This window comes from Rhodamnia argentea, chromosome 1, assembly GCF_020921035.1.
Source record: "Rhodamnia argentea isolate NSW1041297 chromosome 1, ASM2092103v1, whole genome shotgun sequence".
NCBI lineage: Eukaryota > Viridiplantae > Streptophyta > Magnoliopsida > Myrtales > Myrtaceae > Rhodamnia > Rhodamnia argentea.
This window is the reverse complement of record NC_063150.1, coordinates 5758514-5776969: the sequence shown is the minus strand read 5'-3', so window position 1 is coordinate 5776969 and position 18456 is coordinate 5758514. Positions and strand designations below refer to the sequence as shown.

Below are 18456 nucleotides of genomic sequence, written 5' to 3'. Positions count from 1 at the left end.
GAAGAATGAACTGAACGCATCTTCATTGTGTTGGACGATTTAAGTAAAGATCATTCATCCTATGTACCTGATTGACATAGTTCACTGATATCTGCGTGACTAACTAGAGGAGGGAAAGGTTGCTTGTCACCACAGAAACTCAACGAGGAAGATTTGAAGCTTTGGTTTATGCTACCTAAGTGTTGTACATGCCATTTCAAGTTACTGACTGTCTGCACCTTGAGTTTTGACAGAGCAGGGAAAAAAGCTGGGACAACTGAAGAGAGGAGGGCATTGAGAAAATTCTAAGTTCTACATGCTACACCACGAGTACAAGGGTAAACCCGGCATGTGTTGAATTCCGAAGTGGTATGTCCATCATGTGGTTTCGCATTTGAAGTTGAACTCTTGCGAAGGAGAAAAATGATCATGTAAGGAAATGCTTGGGCATATGGTACAGACTACAGGACAAGTTGGGGAGACTGAAAATAGTTTGCAAGAACCACAACTGCAGCGACCTCATTGCTCATTAAATTTCTTGGATCTCATCCAATGCATAGTTGTTTGTAGATACATTTGCATAATTGACCTTGTTGAAACGAACCACGACCGGATAGCGTGTCTTCGGGTCCTGCTCGGATGAAACCGATATAGAAAATCAACAAAGTGGGTAATGGCGAAAGAAGATGCAGTAATGGGGATGATGAAGATGGATGTTACCTGGTCAACAGCAACTACAGAGCCAATTCCATTGTACCAGTATGACTCCTTCCTGAGAATCTTCACCTGTGGATGAAAATATGCGAAAGAAATGTTGAACTTGTCCTCGGAATAGCAGTAAAGTTTACTCTCTTATTTTTTCACGATGACTAGATACTTTCAAAAGCTGGAAATTTAATGCTTCTCTTATAGAATAGATGCAGAAGTGAGTATCTCCACCGACCATGTCAGTTATTAATGCTAGTTTTACTTCAACCAATATAGCGTACTCGTTTGCTCTTCGATCATCATTGATTCCCTTGGAGGATACACTTGAAGAATTAACTGAAAGAGTCTACTTTGTAATTTGTAATCAATACATAACCATGTGCTTTTTATATTAGTGATTTCAGGGAACAGAGCATGCTTGTACCTTGACTCAATCGTAGAATTGAATTGTAAGACTCACCTTGGTTCCTCTCTTGGGTCCAATTGGGGGCGGCTTGGCCTTTGGAGCTTCCACTGCTGCTGGAGCCGCAGTGGTTGTGGCCGGAGCCGCCCCTTCTTCCGCCGCTCTCACCACAAGCCTAGAAGGGTTATTGTTCTTTGCAAAGAAGACCATGTTGCTCTTAGCGGATGAGTTGCCATTGGTTGGGGTGTTGGGTGTGAGTACAAACCCAGAAGCAGCCGAAGCCATGCTGCAGCTAGCCATCCCTGTGCACGTGGGTATCTCTCTCACTCTCTTTATCTATCTTTCTCTGTGTGGCTGTCTCTGTCTGGATCAGGAGTTTGAGAAAACAAACGGCCGAGTAACAGAGGACCAAGATTGAGAAGGCTTTGAATGAAGTGGGGCTCGTGTGATCTTTGGGAAGAGAGAGAAACATCTCATCTTTTGATGATTCTCTTACCAAAATCTTTGCGGCCACTGGGGTTGTGCCACGTAGGCACCGTATCCTCTTTCTGTGGATAACATTGTTTCTAATCAGCCTTTGCACATCTGTGTCCACACATGCAAACAAGAGAGCTAATAAGTTCTTCGTGTCCCTAGTTCTGGAGGGATGGAGCTTACAAGATGAGCAGGGATGATAATCACATAACTTCTGTTGGTTCCATTGACTTAGTATCTTCTTTAACACAGTTTAATATAGGTTTCATCATTATGTCTAGAATCACCGTGTGGGTGTGGATTAAACTTTTGTTGGCCCGATAGTTTAATCGGGCCTCGGCCCACTTGTGATTTAATCGGACATTGCTCGGCGCGCACGCTCGGAACGGATCTGTACAGTGAGAACATCGATCTCGGGCCTTAAGCCAATCTGGCCGAGTTAATTTGCAATTTCTTCGACGCAAAATATCGGGCATATTGTAGCTTGTTTAGTCTTTCTACCGAAGTGTCAAACGCAATCCCAAGATGTGGCCGACCCGGGTCATGCGAGCCCGCATTTTGCATTCACTTTGACCTTTGGAGTAGCTCAACCACTCCACAGTTATCTTCACAACCCCATTAGTTAAAAATCGTGTGGTCGCGAGCCGTTTTCTTTTTCATTTAATTTTCGAGCAAAGCTGACATTAGCTATGAGAAGAAAATATATTTAATGACTGTTAAATTCTTTTTAATGACAAGTTAATCCAAGAAATTTGAGCTTATATACGCTGCAAAAAAGTCATCAATGACCCCGTTTCTTGGTGCTGCTTCGTCGTGCATGTGGGAATGCTTCCTGTCGTTCTCCCTCGTCAAACGAAGGATTTGACATAACAACGAAAGAGCCTCCTTAAACAAATTTCTATAAATTAGAGAGGAATGATTTAAGATTATTAGTGCGAGAAAATGGCAACATAATTTGTGGATTCTTGTCGTTCCGGGGATAAGGATTCTCGATGGGCTGAGGCTTTTGTCGTTTTGGTGGGGGGGGAGTAGCGTCGCGCGACTAGGAGGGAGGCCTAGGCTTTTGTCGTTTTGGTCGCCCACATAAGACAAAGCCGAGCAAAACGACAAAGCGCTTGGACATAAAACTAGTACGAAACTGCACGTCGTGCGTGGACGAGGAGTTGAGTTGTTAAGGATGTTTTAATAAGTTAAGTTAAATTAATTAATTGTTGGGGGTGGCTGCATTAGCTTGAGTTTGACGATGGATCGTGTGCGTTTTTTTTTTTTTAGGAAACATAAATAGTTTAAAAAATATTTTGATTATTTATAAAAATAATTCGACATAAGAGAAATTTACGGTGTCGTTGTCTGTTTTTTTGCACGACTCGATATTCTTCAGTAAATAATTGCAGGTTGAGTGGGTGAATGACGTCGAGTAAATAGGGTAAAAAGCTGGGGGAACGAAAAAGCGAAAATACAATAATTGTGCCTTTTACGCAAGTTGGACGTCGAGTCAGTGGACAAAAAGCAACACTCTTTCTTCTCTCTCTCTCTCTCTCTCTCTCTCTCTCCGCATCTGCATCCACCCGAAACGCAGTGCGCAGCAGATTGCAGCGGATCTCGGAAGCTGGTTCGGCTCCGCTCCGGCCGCATCCCCGCCGGGATGTCCTGTTCCGGCCACCGGAATCCACCGCTCCCTCTCTCAAGGTCTCTCTCTCTCTCTGTGGATAAAAAGTAGCTTCTCCATGCTGACGACCTCTATACCTTTCGATGCATTCCCGATCTCGCTTTTTTACCCCCTAAAAGCTGTCGTCTCCTTTCCCTGCGGCTGAATCTCTCTCTCTCTCTCTCTCTCTCTCTCTCTCTCTCTCTCTCGCTCTGCAGGCATTTGTATGATTTGTGGCTCAGTATGCGTATTGCTGGAACTGCAGTTTTTTTTTTCCAGTTGATTTTTTAGTACTCTTCTTCATGATTTACTTACTTTAGTTAGTTCCACCTGCCTGAGTCCCTTTCTTTGGCCTTGCCCTTTTTAATTTACAATGCAGGCGTGTGTCTTGACTTTATCTAACTTTACTGGCTGTGGCTGTTACTGTGTATTTTGACTTTGGCGAGGATTTTTGGGTTTAGGTCGAAATCTGCTGTTTTTTACACTGATTGCGTTGAATTTGGGGCTTTTGAGCGTCGTCCAGTGATGAAGGCAATGACCCTAGTGCTGGATAAGAGGCTTTCCCTGTTTTCTAAGTCAAGTAAACTGAAATGAATTTAGGTACTTTGAGGTTCTAATTGGGAAATGAAAGGTTTGTGTTAGTCTTTCTTGAATTGAAGCTGCTAGGAATTTGTCCAGGGCAAAATGCTGACTCTGTTGTGGTAGTACCCGAGATATGTTGAACATTTTAAAGCATGGATCGTCTCTATTTTCCCTATCGTCTCTTGTTACCAAGATAGGCCTTTGCTTGCTGGCCAAACAAAAAAAAAAAAAAAAAAAAAAAAAAGGGGAAAAAGTAATCTCTTTTACTGGGCCTCGCACTTTTGCAAATTTTCCTGTCTCTATTTTGAGGATCGCTGGAGTTGCCATTCTCCCAAGTTGAATACCTGTTTCTCCTGTCCCTTTTTTCTTTAATTGAGCGTCAATTCTCCATCCCATCGACCGTCAGCTTTGCTTTGACTTGCCTATGAAGCCGATCTTTCCCCTCTTCCTTTATCTCAGCACTCTTTCTGTGATTTTGGTCCATTTCATTCAATGGGTCATTTTGATTTGAATCCCTTCTTTCTTACACGATGATGTCACAGGCGCTGAAATGGATAGAGCTCGGAATAACAAAGCTCAAGGCACTGAGAGATTAGTTCCAGGATGCCTGGGAAGAATGGTGAACCTTTTTGATTTAAGCACGGGAGCAGCTTCGAAGAAGCTTCTCACATATAAACCACATTTTGATGGTGGGCATTGCACCTCTTGGCCTTTGTCAGATACTTATTGTGCTTTAGAACTTCAAGCACTGCCAATAATTGTGCTTCACTTAATCTCTGATTTTGTTGGATAGTTTTCCATCAGTACGAGTTTATTTTAGCTAGAATCATCTTTTTTTTTTTTGGCTTGAGTGAATTTTAATTTGTTTAAGTACTCTCTCATAAACCATAACATTACCTCCCTTCTAATGATTCTCTTTGTCTGTTGTATACATTACAGATTCTTCTATTTATACTTATCAACTCATGATTCACCCCTTTCTTGTTTTTTCCCCTTTGGTGGCTTCAATTAGGTGTTAAAGTTGGTAGATGCCTACTTCACGCCCCTTATTTTTGCTCACAGCCAAGTTCACATAGATTCCATCTAATCTGTCGTCTTCTGTCATGTTCATCCTTTCTGCTTTTCGTCTAATCTGTATCTTGGTAGATAACCATGTTTGACATAGAGTTGTCACTTTGCAGATCCTTCACTCACAAGGAGTCAACCAGATGTGCCAAGAATGTTAAGTCCATCTCGTCGAAATGACATGGAGGACAAAATGGTAACATGTTCAAATTTATTTTAGTTAGTTCGATTAGTATAATCTGATAGTAGAGATGGAAGATTATTCCCCCACTGCACCTGAAAAGGGAAAATAAAACATGCAACATACTCAGATGCATGTTCCACTCTTCATGTAGAGAGAGTAAGGCAACACCTTCCCCCAAAAACCAACCAACACAAAAGAAAAGAAAAGATGCAACATACACAACAAAGTATCCAAAATTATGTCCTTACTGATCCTGCATTTTCTGGGACTGCAGATCATCTCGAACTCGAGGAGAAGTTCACCTAACAAACAACCAAACTCCACGCCCATGAAGATGTTAATTGCACAAGAAATGTCTCGAGAAATGGAGTCTAAGCATTGTTCACCTAATGTGGTGGCGAAGTTGATGGGCCTTGATGGCCTTCCACGTCAAAATCCTGATTTACTTGCAGATGTAAGCCCGTTGAGAAACTACTCGTCACCTTGTTTAATTCCACAAGAAATACCATATCAAAGTTGGCTGCAAGAAGATACATTTGTGCACGAGCAGGATGCATCTTTTAAATGCCGAGAAATCGATGATTACAAAGACATTTTTGAAGTAGAAAAGATATCTCAGAAGACAAATTCTGCAAGAGAAATGTCACCACATATGGGAAAGTATGGTGGAAAAGGAAGAGAGAAGAGAAGGATGGTCATTCAGCAGAAGTTCATGGAAGCAAAATGCCAAGCAACTGACGAAAAACTTAACCAGTCGAAAGAGTTGCAAGATGCATTGGAGGTTTTGAATTCCAAGAGAGTGTTTTTGCTTGAATTTATTAAGGAACCCAATAATCTCTTTTCGAAGCATCTCCAGGAATTGGAGTCTACTTGTGCCCCTTCTGAGACAAAGCGCATCACTGTTCTTAGACCATCTAAGATGGTTGACAATGAGAAATATCCCATGACGAGAAAGAAGAATGAACATCTGGCAAAGAGAGCTGAGGTTTCCCAAGAGATTAGATGGGGTAAAAGTAGATCTGTTGGTTCCCCCGATTATGTCAGTCATAATGGCGCTGACCATGGTTCTCAACCAACTCGAATCGTGGTTTTGAAGCCTAGTCTTGGCCAAACTCATGAAATTGAGTCTACATCGCCATCTTCCATGATACCAAAAAAGTTGCCTGGCGAGAATTTCTTTGAGGAAGCTGAAGATGGTGATGTGCAATTATCAAGAGAAGTGGCCAAGGAGGTTACTCATAATGTCCGTGAAAGTATGAAGGGACACCGTAGAGATGAAACACTGCTATCTTCTGTTTTCTCGAATGGCTATAGTGGTGATGGCAGTTCATTTAATAAATCGGAATATGAGTTTCCACAACAGAATTGCAGTGATTCAGAAGTCTTGTCACCTGCTTCGAGGCATTCTTGGGACGGCATCAATAGGTATGATAGCCCCCTTTCGGCTTCTTCGTTGAGTTGTGCATCTTACTCGCCCGAATCAACAGTTTCAAGAGAAGCAAAAAAACGTCTCTCTGAAAGGTTTATGGCATCTAATAAGAATACTCGTGAAGAAAGACATATTCACAAAACCTCTGGCACCTTGGGTGAGATGCTTGCGCTTTCTGACACAAAGATGTCAACTAGAAGAGAGGAAGACGGCAACAATATTGAGCGGGAACCAAGGATGTCAGCTTCCTGCTTAAGGAATAAGTCGTCTGAAATCGAAGAAGTTGCCGAGTCACCAAAGAGTCTTCTGAGATCAAAATCTCTCCCTGTATCCTCAATGTTGTACAGTGATGCAATCAGAACTCGAACTTCAGATCCTGAGGCATCCAAAATGCATGTTCACAAGGAATCTAAGGAAAAAGGTCTGAGTTTGTCGTTCAAGGGAAGGGTTTCCAATTTTTTCTTATCTAGGAGGACAAGATTGGGCAAAGAAAAATCTGGTAAATGTGAATCTGCTGATGATTCTTGTGGTGTAAATGGTCCAGAATCTTCTATCTGTCCTCGTAGCAAGTCCAGCACCCATGCTTCTCAATATTTTGAAGAGAATCAAATTGAAGCTTCTGAAAATTCCGCTCGACGTGGACTTCTGAACAAAACTACTCGTCCCATGCAAACAGTGCAAAACGAAAACAGTATCTCTGAAGAGGTAGTTTAATTTTCCGTATTTGAGGGTAACTTAAGGTTTGCTTCAAATTTGACATTTATCTGCAGATTTTAAGTTCTATGCTGTATTTGCTTCAAATGAATGGTGATGTCTTCTATGTATGCGTCACACTCTAAGTAAAACCTTTAAACTGGCAATATTGCTCCTCTTGATAACTAATTAGTCTATAGGGTAACTTCTCATAGCCATGTCTTTGCTTTGTGTCTGGGTCCTCTGGCTTGTTCATATAAGAGCTTCCTATGGAATTTCGATGCTTTTGTTGAGATCACCCTAAGTTTTGTTGAATTGCGGTTATCAATTTGGTTGGACATTCGACTGCAGGTGGCTTATAACATGGTCGTGCTTTTTTACAACGTTTGCTTATCTTTGGGCTTTGAGCCAGACTCTGATCTGACGGATTGCACATCTTTTCTGCAGGTTGGATTGCCTGTATCAAAGCCTGTTCTGGGAAGTGTTGGTGAGAACCAGGACCAGCCAAGCCCAATATCAGTTTTAGAGCCATCTTTTGAAGAAGATGCTAGTATAATTTATGAATATCCTGGTAATGTAGCTTAAATTCTGTACAGATATACTAAAAGCATATAAGTAAAAAATTACTTATAATGTAGTCCCCCTGTGTTCTAATATTATTTCTCATTTATAACAGGGAAACAACTGCCGGTCCAGTCTCTTAAGTCTAATTTGATTGACAAGTCACCTCCTATTGGATCTATAGCCCGGTCTCTTTCCTGGGGAGATTATCCAGAAAGAGCATTTCTTTGTCTGTCAAAACCCTCCACGACTTATTCTGGTTCCAAGGAGGAAGAGGAAGATTGTTTCGGCTTCATTGAAAAGCTGTTAACTATACCTAGCCTAGATGGCACAGGGGAATCCTACTCCCATGTTTCAAGTTGGCATTCACCTCATAGCCCATTGGATCCATCACTGAGGGAAAAGTATGCAGATGTGGACAACGACGAACCTTTAAATGAGGCTAAGAGAAGGCAAAGAAGATCGAACAGGAAGCTCATATATGACTGTGTCAATGCAGCGATTGTAGACATTGCTGGCTTCGGGCCAGGGGAGTGCCTAGTAGACAGGTTCTGTTGTGGGCCTGGAGATTTGCTCATGGAGGAGAAATCATCTATCACGGCTGACATAATTTGGAGCCAGATTAAGGAGTGGTTTACTAAGGTCCGGAGTGTGTCCGGAGACGATGAGGACCACAACTGCGCGGTTGTGGAGAGTGCTGTGAAGGAAGAGTTTGTCGGGAAAGGTCGGCTTGGACTTTTCAGATTGGAAGTCGATAATTTAGGGAGGGACATAGAAGGGGCATTGCTGGAAGTGCTTGTGGCTGAGGCTCTTTCTGATTTGGTAGTTAGTGTCTGTTGAGTCTTTCATTCTCTTTTAAAAGTTAAGATTGGTGGGTAGCTCCAATGGCTTGAGCGTTCTGATATCTAACTGCGGCAGTCCTCGTTGGCCAATATGATTTATTTGATGGTGCAAATGTTTCGGTTAAGTCTGTATCCGACCATATGCCTACTTGCAAATATCAGCTTTTGGTGTGTCGGATACGAGAGACGGATACGGGCTTGCCTGAATTGCTGTGCTTTGTTTGCTCCCAACTGAACTGGGCTTCACAACACAAGCATTGAAGTCAAGAACAGATTATATTTGTCTCCTGCTTGTCTCAAGATCTTATATATCTATACACACGCATCTATATTGGGGATATGTTAGTCACTGGAATAAATCACATTTAACATTTGTGCTAAATGCTCGCTTAGATGAGGGTTAGTTTACCCGGTTGTTGTCTGGCAGTAATTCCCAGAGGAGGAAGTGAGTCCGTCGGTCAATGCTGGTTGGTAGCCTAAGATTAGAGGTGTCAAATGGGTGGATCGGACCGGGTTTGGGTTAGGTCGAATATGATTGGACCCATATTGATCCATTTAATCCGTTTTGACCTATTTTTACACAGTATAAATTTAATGATCCATACTTGACCAGGCCCATCCCCAACTCGTACCCAACCCATATTTCTTAAAAATTTCTATATTTAACTACATCATTAATACTTGTTCTAATAATTTGATAAAAAATAATATTGCTAAACACTTTTATGAAATACAAATTTAGTAAAATTTTAATTTTTTAAAGATAATTTTAATTTTAATTTTAATTTCTTTATTTTTTTTTCTTTTTTATTTTCTTTATTTTTTCCTTCTCCCTCCTCCGTCTGTAACTCGTCCCTTGACACCTAGCTTGTTATACTCCCCGTTCAACAAGAAGCTCTTCAAAGATGGCCAGTAGCAGAACACAAGCCGTTGCTCAATGGCCAGTGCCCACGTCCCTCACGCCGACTCATCCGCTTCCTAGCTCTCGACCCGCCTCACCATCTCATCGTTCATCCATCGAAGCACGCAGATCTTCATGCAACCCTGTGAAAGGAGGAGCCGCGACAAGTGCCCAAGGTTACAGCTTGTAGTGGCGTATAGATTTAGTACAGATTGGAGGCAGGAGTGCTGCGACGACGGATCGGCCGCCATCTTCTGGTGGTTTGATAATGCAGAGTGTTGATCGACCACGACGTCGCTGCCTTTGGCTCCAGAAGCGAAGATCTTCGTCTCGGGATCCTCGATGGGGAGGTCGAGGTTAATCGTACGGACGATGGGGGTGAATGTGGGCACGGTGGAAAGGGTGGCGTTAGGGTTTTTGCGGCGGTAGATATGGTCATGACGAGCGAGCGGACGGAGAAGAGAGAGGGACGTTCGTGAGAAATGAAAGAGACGAAGAGACTCACCTGTTTTGCTGGGCTAAATGGATCAAATATGGGTCAGAAGCAAACCCATTTTTGACTTGTTTTTCAGGTTTTCAATTTTTTATTAACCCACTTTAGCCCATTTTATAAAAAACGAGTTACCCATAAAGTATTGGGCCTCTCAAAACTAGGTTACAAAATGGGTACATGACCCATTTTGCCGGCTCTACCTAAGATGTGTACAAACAAAATTTGTTAAACATGAATTTATTAAGGTGAATGTCTTCTTTTAGTTGGATATCACAGATCTCTTCAGATTAAGGTCATATGGTAAGAGAAGAAATAAATATCGAGGATTCTAATAAATTACTTGAAATCGAGAAAATTCCAAAGTTCGTAAAAGATTCTAGATGAAAATTCAGTACATTGAACGGCGTGCGCAATGCAAAATGAGAAGGAAGAGCTCCAAATTATCATAACGATGGCCCCCACACTACCGACCGAATCGACATGTCAAATCTATCCAGAGCCACATGCTGACAAGGTATTGCCATCCCTCGGTACCTGCTGGGGTGACGGTCCATCCACCTTCTTGGAGGATATTTGTTTGCCAACAACAACATGGTAAACACAAAGACAGTAGGCAAAGGAACCAATGCCTAAAAAAACCAAGCGCCTTCCTGCTTCTTTGAATTTGCATCTCATGGATTCAGTCAAGTCACGATCTGCCTTGCGAATGGTAGCAACAGCTTCCATAATCTGAACATCGAGAATACATTTGGCTCAATTTCTCCAAATATAGAGCTTTATGGGAACTAGCAAATAAAATGGTCCAGAGAATTTGTCCCACTTTCCCGGGGAGGATAGAATGAGAACTTCACCAGTAGCTTCTCCAAGGTGGAATCCACCTCGTAGAAGGCAGAGAAATGCATCAAGCTCCCTTCCGAAACAAGGGTTTAGGGAAAAAGAAGGTTTCTGGCACAAGGGAGGAAGACTTGAGTCAACTTTTGAGTCCAATTATAAATCCTCATCTCCTATTAATACACGGACTCGAAGTTACTTAAACACTCAGGTTCAACTATATCACTTGTCTTAGTTGATCAGCCATACTATTACTTAAACTCTGTATGGAGCAATTTCAGGTGGGATTCAGATTCCTTACGACCGAGGAAGAACTTGTCAGTCATCACTTGACGAGCAAGGTACAAGGAAACATCGATAATTGCATCATCCCCGAGCTCGGGGATATCTATGCATTGGATCCTCGGGATTTACCTAGACTATATCCATGTGAATTTCATGCGCCTACTGTTTTTCTCTTTGACTTAGGCATGTGTTGTGTTTATTTGGGACATCGTAACAGTAATTATACATAGACAATAGGCATGTTGTTCATACACTATTTGCATTTATAATGTCTTGATAAGTTGTCCCAAGTCTTTGGCCATGTGTGAGTGGAGGAATATCGAATGTTCCATCAGATGGGTGGAACTGGTCCTTCTTCTGCCCTTCTCCTTACGTAGGCCAGAATAGCGAGCGCGTTATAAGGAAGACAAGGAGTGGTCAATGGAAGATCACTTGCCAGAGGGATGACATAAGAGCTCGACACACCGAGGTTTTAATAGGCAGCATGAGGATTTTGGTCTTTTACAAAGGTCGCGCCAAGACCGGATGGGTCATGCACGAATACCGCCTAAATCACGAACTTCTTAATGGATGCTCCTCAACCCTCCAGGTCCTCCATTTGAACTATCTAAGATTTCTCTTGTATTTTTCATGTGCGATAGTGCATTAGGCCAGCCGAAGAAAGTAGGATAATGGTTGTTTTGAGCTGTAATGTAATATCAGTAGCGCTCAACAGAATGAGCCAATTAACGTGGGTTGGTCCACTGGAACAACAGAGGACACAGATCAGGAGGTAAATAACTAAAGGGACGAAACCGCTTTTCTGGGTTTTGCTTCCCTAGTCTCACCTGTTTCGATCATACTGATGCTCCATCATGCACTGAGCATTAGCTGATTTCCGAGTAATTTGAGTCTTTTAACACGATTTTTTTTTCCCGACATCAGTCGTCGTTTCAAGCAACTATGGAATCTCTCCCTCCATATCAGACGCTCGACAACAACCTACCGGACTACGACTCGTATACCTCTTTCAATCTGCAGCACTACGCATACAGCGATAAGCCAGGTAGGGCGCACGTAGTAACTTCGGGTGCAAAATGATGTTTTTTATCAGTTGGTGAAACGCAAACAATCCTCATTAAACTGATGATCACCACGTTTTGTATAGAGCAATGATTTCTGGTGAGCCTTGGAACGTGAAGAATTACCGGCTTCGCTGGATATTGTTTTAGAAAATGAGTCAAGACTCTCCTCTCGAGCTCTTTAACATGGCAGAGTTTCCATGTGCTGTATTGAGTGTGTGTGAGAGCGTGCGCTTGTATATGTTTCAATTGTTGTACTGCGTATTCTGTAATGGGCTTGTGCCAATTAAATAGTTGGACTAAATTGCTGGTATGAAACTTCAGTTGATCGCGACATCGATCTTCCATTGCAACTGTTCGGGCATTTTCTGGCGATCCATGTCGGACTACGTTATATGTACTAGTTCGACTAGACACCTGGACGCTTTTTCTAAGCCGATTGGCCTAGCAATCTGGAAATATCCATCCATCAACATGTTGCAAAAGCTAATAATGTACTCACGCGCATTGACATCATTGCTCAAAGTATGCATTGACGTAAGTTCCCTAAAATTTTCTTCACTGAGGAAACACTTGAGCACCTTCACATCGTGGCCTTCTGCTTACATGCATGAGATTCTGGAGTTTTTTCTCCACAAAGAAATTGGAAGATTGTTCTATACGCTTTTTCCCAATCTTTTTAACCAGATAGCTACTATTAACAAAGTTAAATACGCGCAATGGACTTCGAAGAAGCTGTCGAAACCGTCGTCGTCTTGAGCTTACAGGAGCTTGCCTTGTTAAACAAGGCTAAAGAAAATTACTTGTTCTTTTCGTTTATGAACCGACCCAGTTTGGAAGTGTTTGGAGTCTACCCTCTCAACAAAAAGCCAAGCGAATGCATTGAGCAAGAAGCAACCTAGTAGTAGGACCAGCAATTGGGTCTCAATCAACTCAACTTCCAGAGGAAGTTAGTCAGACTTGAGAAACAAGTTGAAGGGAAAAAGAAAAAAAAAAGCAGGTGGAATCCAGCAAAAGGCCAGACAAGACAGGCATGACTCCAATTCAACGCGAGTGCAGTGTAAATTCCCATCTCTCTTCTCTCATAGATGTGGATACCAAAGCTCTCGTGCCAAAGTTCAGAAACTTCATCTCTTCTGTGTTTCTGGCACTGGGAACAGGAGGTAGGAACACCATACAATAAAGCTGTGGAGTCTTCGCCATGGGAGTTCGGAGCCGAAGGCCGCTATGGAAGAACTCGTCAATCATTACTTGAAACTGAAAGAACGTGCTGTGTATCGGCGGCCCGGTAACTCCCGGTGTTTTATGGAAACACGCGAGCACGGGTCATGCACGAATATCACCTAAAGCCGTTCGTCTGTCTTATGCTTCAGGAGGCCAGGTAATCGTTTTATTTTTCATCTTCCTTCTTAGTTCTGTTCTTGTACCCGTACAGTCCATGTTTTTTCACCAGTATTGAATTGCTCAGCTCCCAATGAGGACATTAGATTCTTGATCCTCACCACCTGAGCTTCACTGGGTAGAAAACACATTAGTTGTTGGCGATATTCGATGGTTAACAGTAGCGACAGCATAAGAAATTGATTTCTATGCCCTTCTTGGCTTTGTGGGCCAAGGTATAGACATTGAGTTCGTGATAATCAGATATCGCACTTTGTTGACCCTCTGCTGATTAAGATACAGTCGACGTGCATCTCAGCTCTGCGAGGAATCATTTGTTGGTGCCTTTTGCTACTGTCTCATAATAACTGATGTTGGGTTCTTCTTAAATCCTGAACAGAGAATTTGTTCTTGACCTGCTGAAAGGAATACAAGATGAGAAGGCTGATAATTGTGCCCATAGATATATGAGATGCCTCGACCAAGGCGGTTCTAAATTTTTCATGATGCATCAAAGGAGTCGATCCATGCTTCTCTAATACGTGATTGAAGATATGTCAACAAGGCGATCCAAGCACCGGAGACACTTGCGAAGTGCTACTTCGTTTCCACATGCCTATTGCGGAGCACAATGAGCATTCTGATAGAGTAAAAAAAACCTTCTTCCGTGTCAAGAGGGCATCTTCCCAGTTTTTTTTTATCTATGCTATTTATCACTCATCGATTATCTACCTGAATTAGCCCACAGTCTGCTAATCGATGTTTCATCTCCTCCAAGGATTATAAAGAAAGCATATATAAATCACAAGGTTCTAAGCTCAAACATTGATAAATGAAGACCCTTTTGCGAAATCACAGAATCAATCATATGTTCTTGGATGCTCATCTTTATTACCACAGTATGCCATAGTACCTTCTTTTCATCCCCTTTAAGCCATGAATATGCCTTATATTAGACTGATGACATATCAGACTAAATATGGTGCAGTCCTTGTGCTTTGCACTCGTTTTAGTAATGTCTGTTGCGTAGTATGTCTGCAATGTCCGGCAGAACCTTGACTTTACATTGCAATGCGACAGTGTCTGCAAAGTTGTGGGCATAGAACATCCCGACATCCGTCATATCCTCAACTTGACACTTCCAAATCGTGGTCGCTCAAAGGAGTAGTATCCAATGTCTGCAATGTTTTGGGCATAGAACATCCCGACGTCCGTCGTAACCTCAACTTGACACTCCCAAATCGTGATCGCTCAAAGGAGTAGTATCCTCCAAGCAGAGAGCGCCCTCCATGGGATTTTGAGCGAATAACAAGCCATAGAAGAGGAGGCGGAGCAGCCTCCTAACATCCTGCAGCCTTCAAAATGGAAGTTTCCTACTTCTAGAGTCGACAGCTGAGTGCGAGTTTATGATTCCTCTTTCTTGTCCTGCTCACTGTATTGTTGGATGCAATCTAAACCTTGTTTGCTTGGATGCTGCCGATGCAATGGATTGACGACGTACCTTGTGCTAAAAGAAAAGGCTCATATGCAACCCCAGCTTCGGTCTGGACTTATTCAAGATATTGTTTAAACATGGTGGCGGGCAAAGCAATGTCTAATTAGATCGTTGTGACCATGTACCACCTAGGCACTAAAGATCGTAACATCTCACAAAGATCCAAATTTTGGAAAAATCCAATAAATTCTCTCCCATCGATATGCACTTTTGTCACGCTCTGAAGCAACATCAAGCTCCCAAAAATGTAATCTGAAAGTAGGCTCGATCCATTGAGGCGAGAATCGAATGTTTCAAAGTTTATCAGCACCGTGAATCGGCTAAGCCCCGAACATGAGGGATGAGAGAGTTGATCCCATTGAAGGAACTTAAACACAGATAAATTTCCTTCAATCAAATAGACTTGTTCATGAGGAGAAATTTTCATTGCTGAATGGGCCTAAACCCTAACACAAAAGAAATAAGCAAAACATCATCCTCCACTTATATTTTCGTGCTAACTGCTACAACGAAGCACGTGAACTAATCTAATTGGATTAGGGATTAGAAATTTATTGAAAAACGAAATATAATGATTTTAAAAAATATATTTTATTAAAATCACATTGTCGAAGATTTTAATCTATAAAGACATAACAGAAAAATAAACGACAGCCCTAGATCTTTGACGAGTAGAATCGAAGTTTCTTTAGAAGGTCGACTCCAATCTCTCGTTTCTCCTCCGTTAAACAAATCATATGTTATAACCTCCTTAAATATTAAGACCAACAAAAACATAACTCTATAATGGAATTAAATCACGATAATATCTCCACCATTTTTTGGTGGTATCTATCACGATAATGCAAGGGGAACAATGGACACACAAATAAAAATAAAACAAGAACGATGAAATCCAATTCGGTGATATTGAATAATCTTTTGCTTAATAAAGAAGAATAATTCATAGAACTTATTAGGAAAGTGAAAGGGATGATAAAAGAGGTAAATTTTATAGAGTTCGGGATAACTCCAAACATATTAAATTAAAAAAAGAAACCAAAAAAATTTGGACCATTTCTCGATTTGTGCGTGTCATCCTTGCGCAGGGGCCATGCTAATCTTCTCTGTATCGTTCCAATTTTATCGGATGTCTCCGAAGAGACAATCTCTCTCGTCTCCCCTCGGAATATAAACTAAGGTGTGTGCGTGTTCATGTTCGATGTGGGACTCGTCCTAGCTTCTATATGTAAAATCGTGGGCCATTGGAGCTTTCACGAATTGTGTATTCATATTGGGGCCCACATTAATACACCCAAAGTTATTACATGTGGTCCAAGTAGCTTTTGCATTTAAAAAAAGATTCGACTTTGGCGTTGGGCTTAGCCCAACAAATAATCGAATTAAAAAAAAGGAAGATTCCAACTTAAATTGGACAATAAAATGCGAGGATTATTTGCTTGCAAACGGACATATGTAATCGCTTGGATAAGTTCGCCTTTCAGGTGCACTTGGATTTTAACTGTTTGATTTATTGCCATAAATGCATGGACTCTTAGACTTATTGCATGTTAGGAAATTAAGTCAACCTTGTTTTGCTTGGATGTTGCTGATGCAACGGCTTGACGACGGTACCTTGCGCACAAAGAAAAGGCTCGTATGCAACCCCCGTTTAAACATGTTGGTGGGCAAAGCAATGTCCAATTAGATCGTTGTAACCATGGACCGCCTAGGCACTAAGGATCACAACATCTCACAAAGATCCTAATCTTGGGAAAATCGAACAAGTTCTCTCCCATCGATACGCACTTTCGTCGCTCTCCGAAGCAACATCGAGCTCCTAGACACGTAATGCGAAAGTAAACTCGATACGTTTAGAAAAGAATCGGGATGTTTCGAAGTTTATCATCGTCATTCTTTAGCTAGCCCCGAACATGAGGGATGGGAGTGTTCATCCCATTGAAGGAACTCAAGCACGGATAAATTCCCTTCAATGAAACAGACTTGCTCGTGAGGTGAAGCTTTCAATGCTGAATGGGCCTAAACCCCGACTTAAAACGAAATAAGCAAACATAATCCTCCACTTACGTTTTTTTCGTGCTCACTGCTACAACAAAGCAAGTGAACTAATCTAATTGGATTAGAGATCAGAAAATCATTGAAACCAATGTAGAGATTCAAAATAATATTTTGATTAAAAACGCATTTTCGAAATGTTAATCTACAAAGATATGACGGGAAAATAAATGACAACCCTAGATCTCTAGTGAGAAGAGTCGAAGTTTCTTTAGAAGGTCGACTCCAGTCCCTCGTTATAACCTCCTTAAATATTAAGACCAATAAAAATGTAACTAGAATTAAACAAGTCATATGTTATAACCTCCTTTTACTTTTCTAATCAGTTCTATAATATCACGATCGTGCAAGGGAAACAATGGATACGCAAACAAAAATAAAACAAGAATGATGAAATCCAATTCCGTGATATTGGATAATCTTTTGATGTTCATTGAAGCTTAATAACTAAGAATAATCTGTAAAACTAATTAGAAAAGTGAAAGGGATGGCAACAACTGTATATGCATCAGATGAAAGGGATGGCAAAGAGGTAAATTTCAGAAATTCCGGATAACTCCTTTTTTATGCAAAATAAAAAAAAAATACACTAAGAAAGTATAAAAAAATTTGGACAATTTCTCGATTTGTGCGTGTCATCCTTGCGCAGGGGCCATGCTAATCTTCTCTGTATCGTTCCAATTTTATCGGATGTCTCCGAAAAGACAATCTCTCTTGTCTTCCCTGAGAATATAAACTAAGGTGTGTCCGTATTCATGTTCGATGTGGGACTCGTCCTAGCTTCTATATGTAAAATCGTGGGCCATTGGAGCTTTCACGAATTGTGTATTCATATTGGGGCCCACATTAATACACCCATAGTTAGGACATGTGGTCCAAGTAGCTTTTGCACTTAAAAAATGATTTGACTTTGGCGTTGGGAATAGCCCAACAAATAATCGAATTGAAAAATAGGAAGATTTGTTGCTATCAACATAAATTGAACAATAAAATGTAAGGATTATTTCCTTGTAAGCAGAGATATCTAATCGCTTGGATAAGTTTACCATTTTGGTATCCTTGGATTTAAGTGTTTGATTTATTACCATAAATGCATGGACTCTTAGACTTTGTTTGTTTCGCGAAAAACGAATGATTTGAAAAATATTTTTCAGAAAATGATTGTTTGTATCACTTAAAATAATTAGTCAATGAAAAATATTTTCATTGTTTACGACAATTTAAGTTATATATTTTCGTAAATAATGAAAATATTTTGTGTTCATTCATTTTCATAAGCGATACAAACGATAGCATTTTGAAAAATATTTTTTAAATCATTCAGTTTTTCGCGAAACAAATGGAGTCTTAGACTTGCCTGTTAGAAAATAAAGTCAACCATGTGTTG

The 18456-nt window shown here is 41.1% G+C and overlaps 2 protein-coding genes, 1 long non-coding RNA gene and 2 other non-coding genes across 5 annotated transcripts; 2 read left to right on the top strand and 3 right to left on the bottom strand.

Moving 5' to 3' along the window:
• LOC115754538 (photosystem I reaction center subunit IV A, chloroplastic) lies at window positions 1-3406 on the bottom strand. Its single transcript, XM_030693581.2, has 5 exons — window positions 3383-3406; window positions 1148-1413; window positions 700-765; window positions 488-610; window positions 1-256 (listed from the first exon to the last, which is right to left on the bottom strand). Exons 2-4 carry the CDS (start codon window positions 1388-1390, stop codon window positions 509-511), a joined length of 411 nt encoding a protein of 136 aa, XP_030549441.1. The 5' UTR covers window positions 1391-1413; window positions 3383-3406; the 3' UTR covers window positions 1-256; window positions 488-508.
• LOC115754534 lies at window positions 3074-8753 on the top strand. Its single transcript, XM_030693576.2, has 6 exons — window positions 3074-3253; window positions 4337-4483; window positions 4976-5055; window positions 5318-7177; window positions 7613-7736; window positions 7842-8753. Exons 2-6 carry the CDS (start codon window positions 4345-4347, stop codon window positions 8564-8566), a joined length of 2928 nt encoding a protein of 975 aa, XP_030549436.1. The 5' UTR covers window positions 3074-3253; window positions 4337-4344; the 3' UTR covers window positions 8567-8753.
• A 3069-nt stretch (window positions 8754-11822) lies between these two features.
• On the top strand, window positions 11823-12569 carry LOC125313855. The gene is made up of 3 exons (XR_007197532.1): window positions 11823-11850; window positions 12003-12123; window positions 12226-12569. It is a non-coding gene; the product is annotated as an uncharacterized LOC125313855 (long non-coding RNA).
• Window positions 12570-16056: 3487 nt separating this feature from the next.
• LOC115754602 lies at window positions 16057-16159 on the bottom strand. The gene has a single exon (XR_004017011.1). It is a non-coding gene; the product is annotated as a U6 spliceosomal RNA (small nuclear RNA).
• A 1513-nt stretch (window positions 16160-17672) lies between these two features.
• On the bottom strand, window positions 17673-17775 carry LOC115754603. The gene has a single exon (XR_004017012.1). It is a non-coding gene; the product is annotated as a U6 spliceosomal RNA (small nuclear RNA).
• Between the last annotated feature and the right edge of the window lie 681 nt (window positions 17776-18456).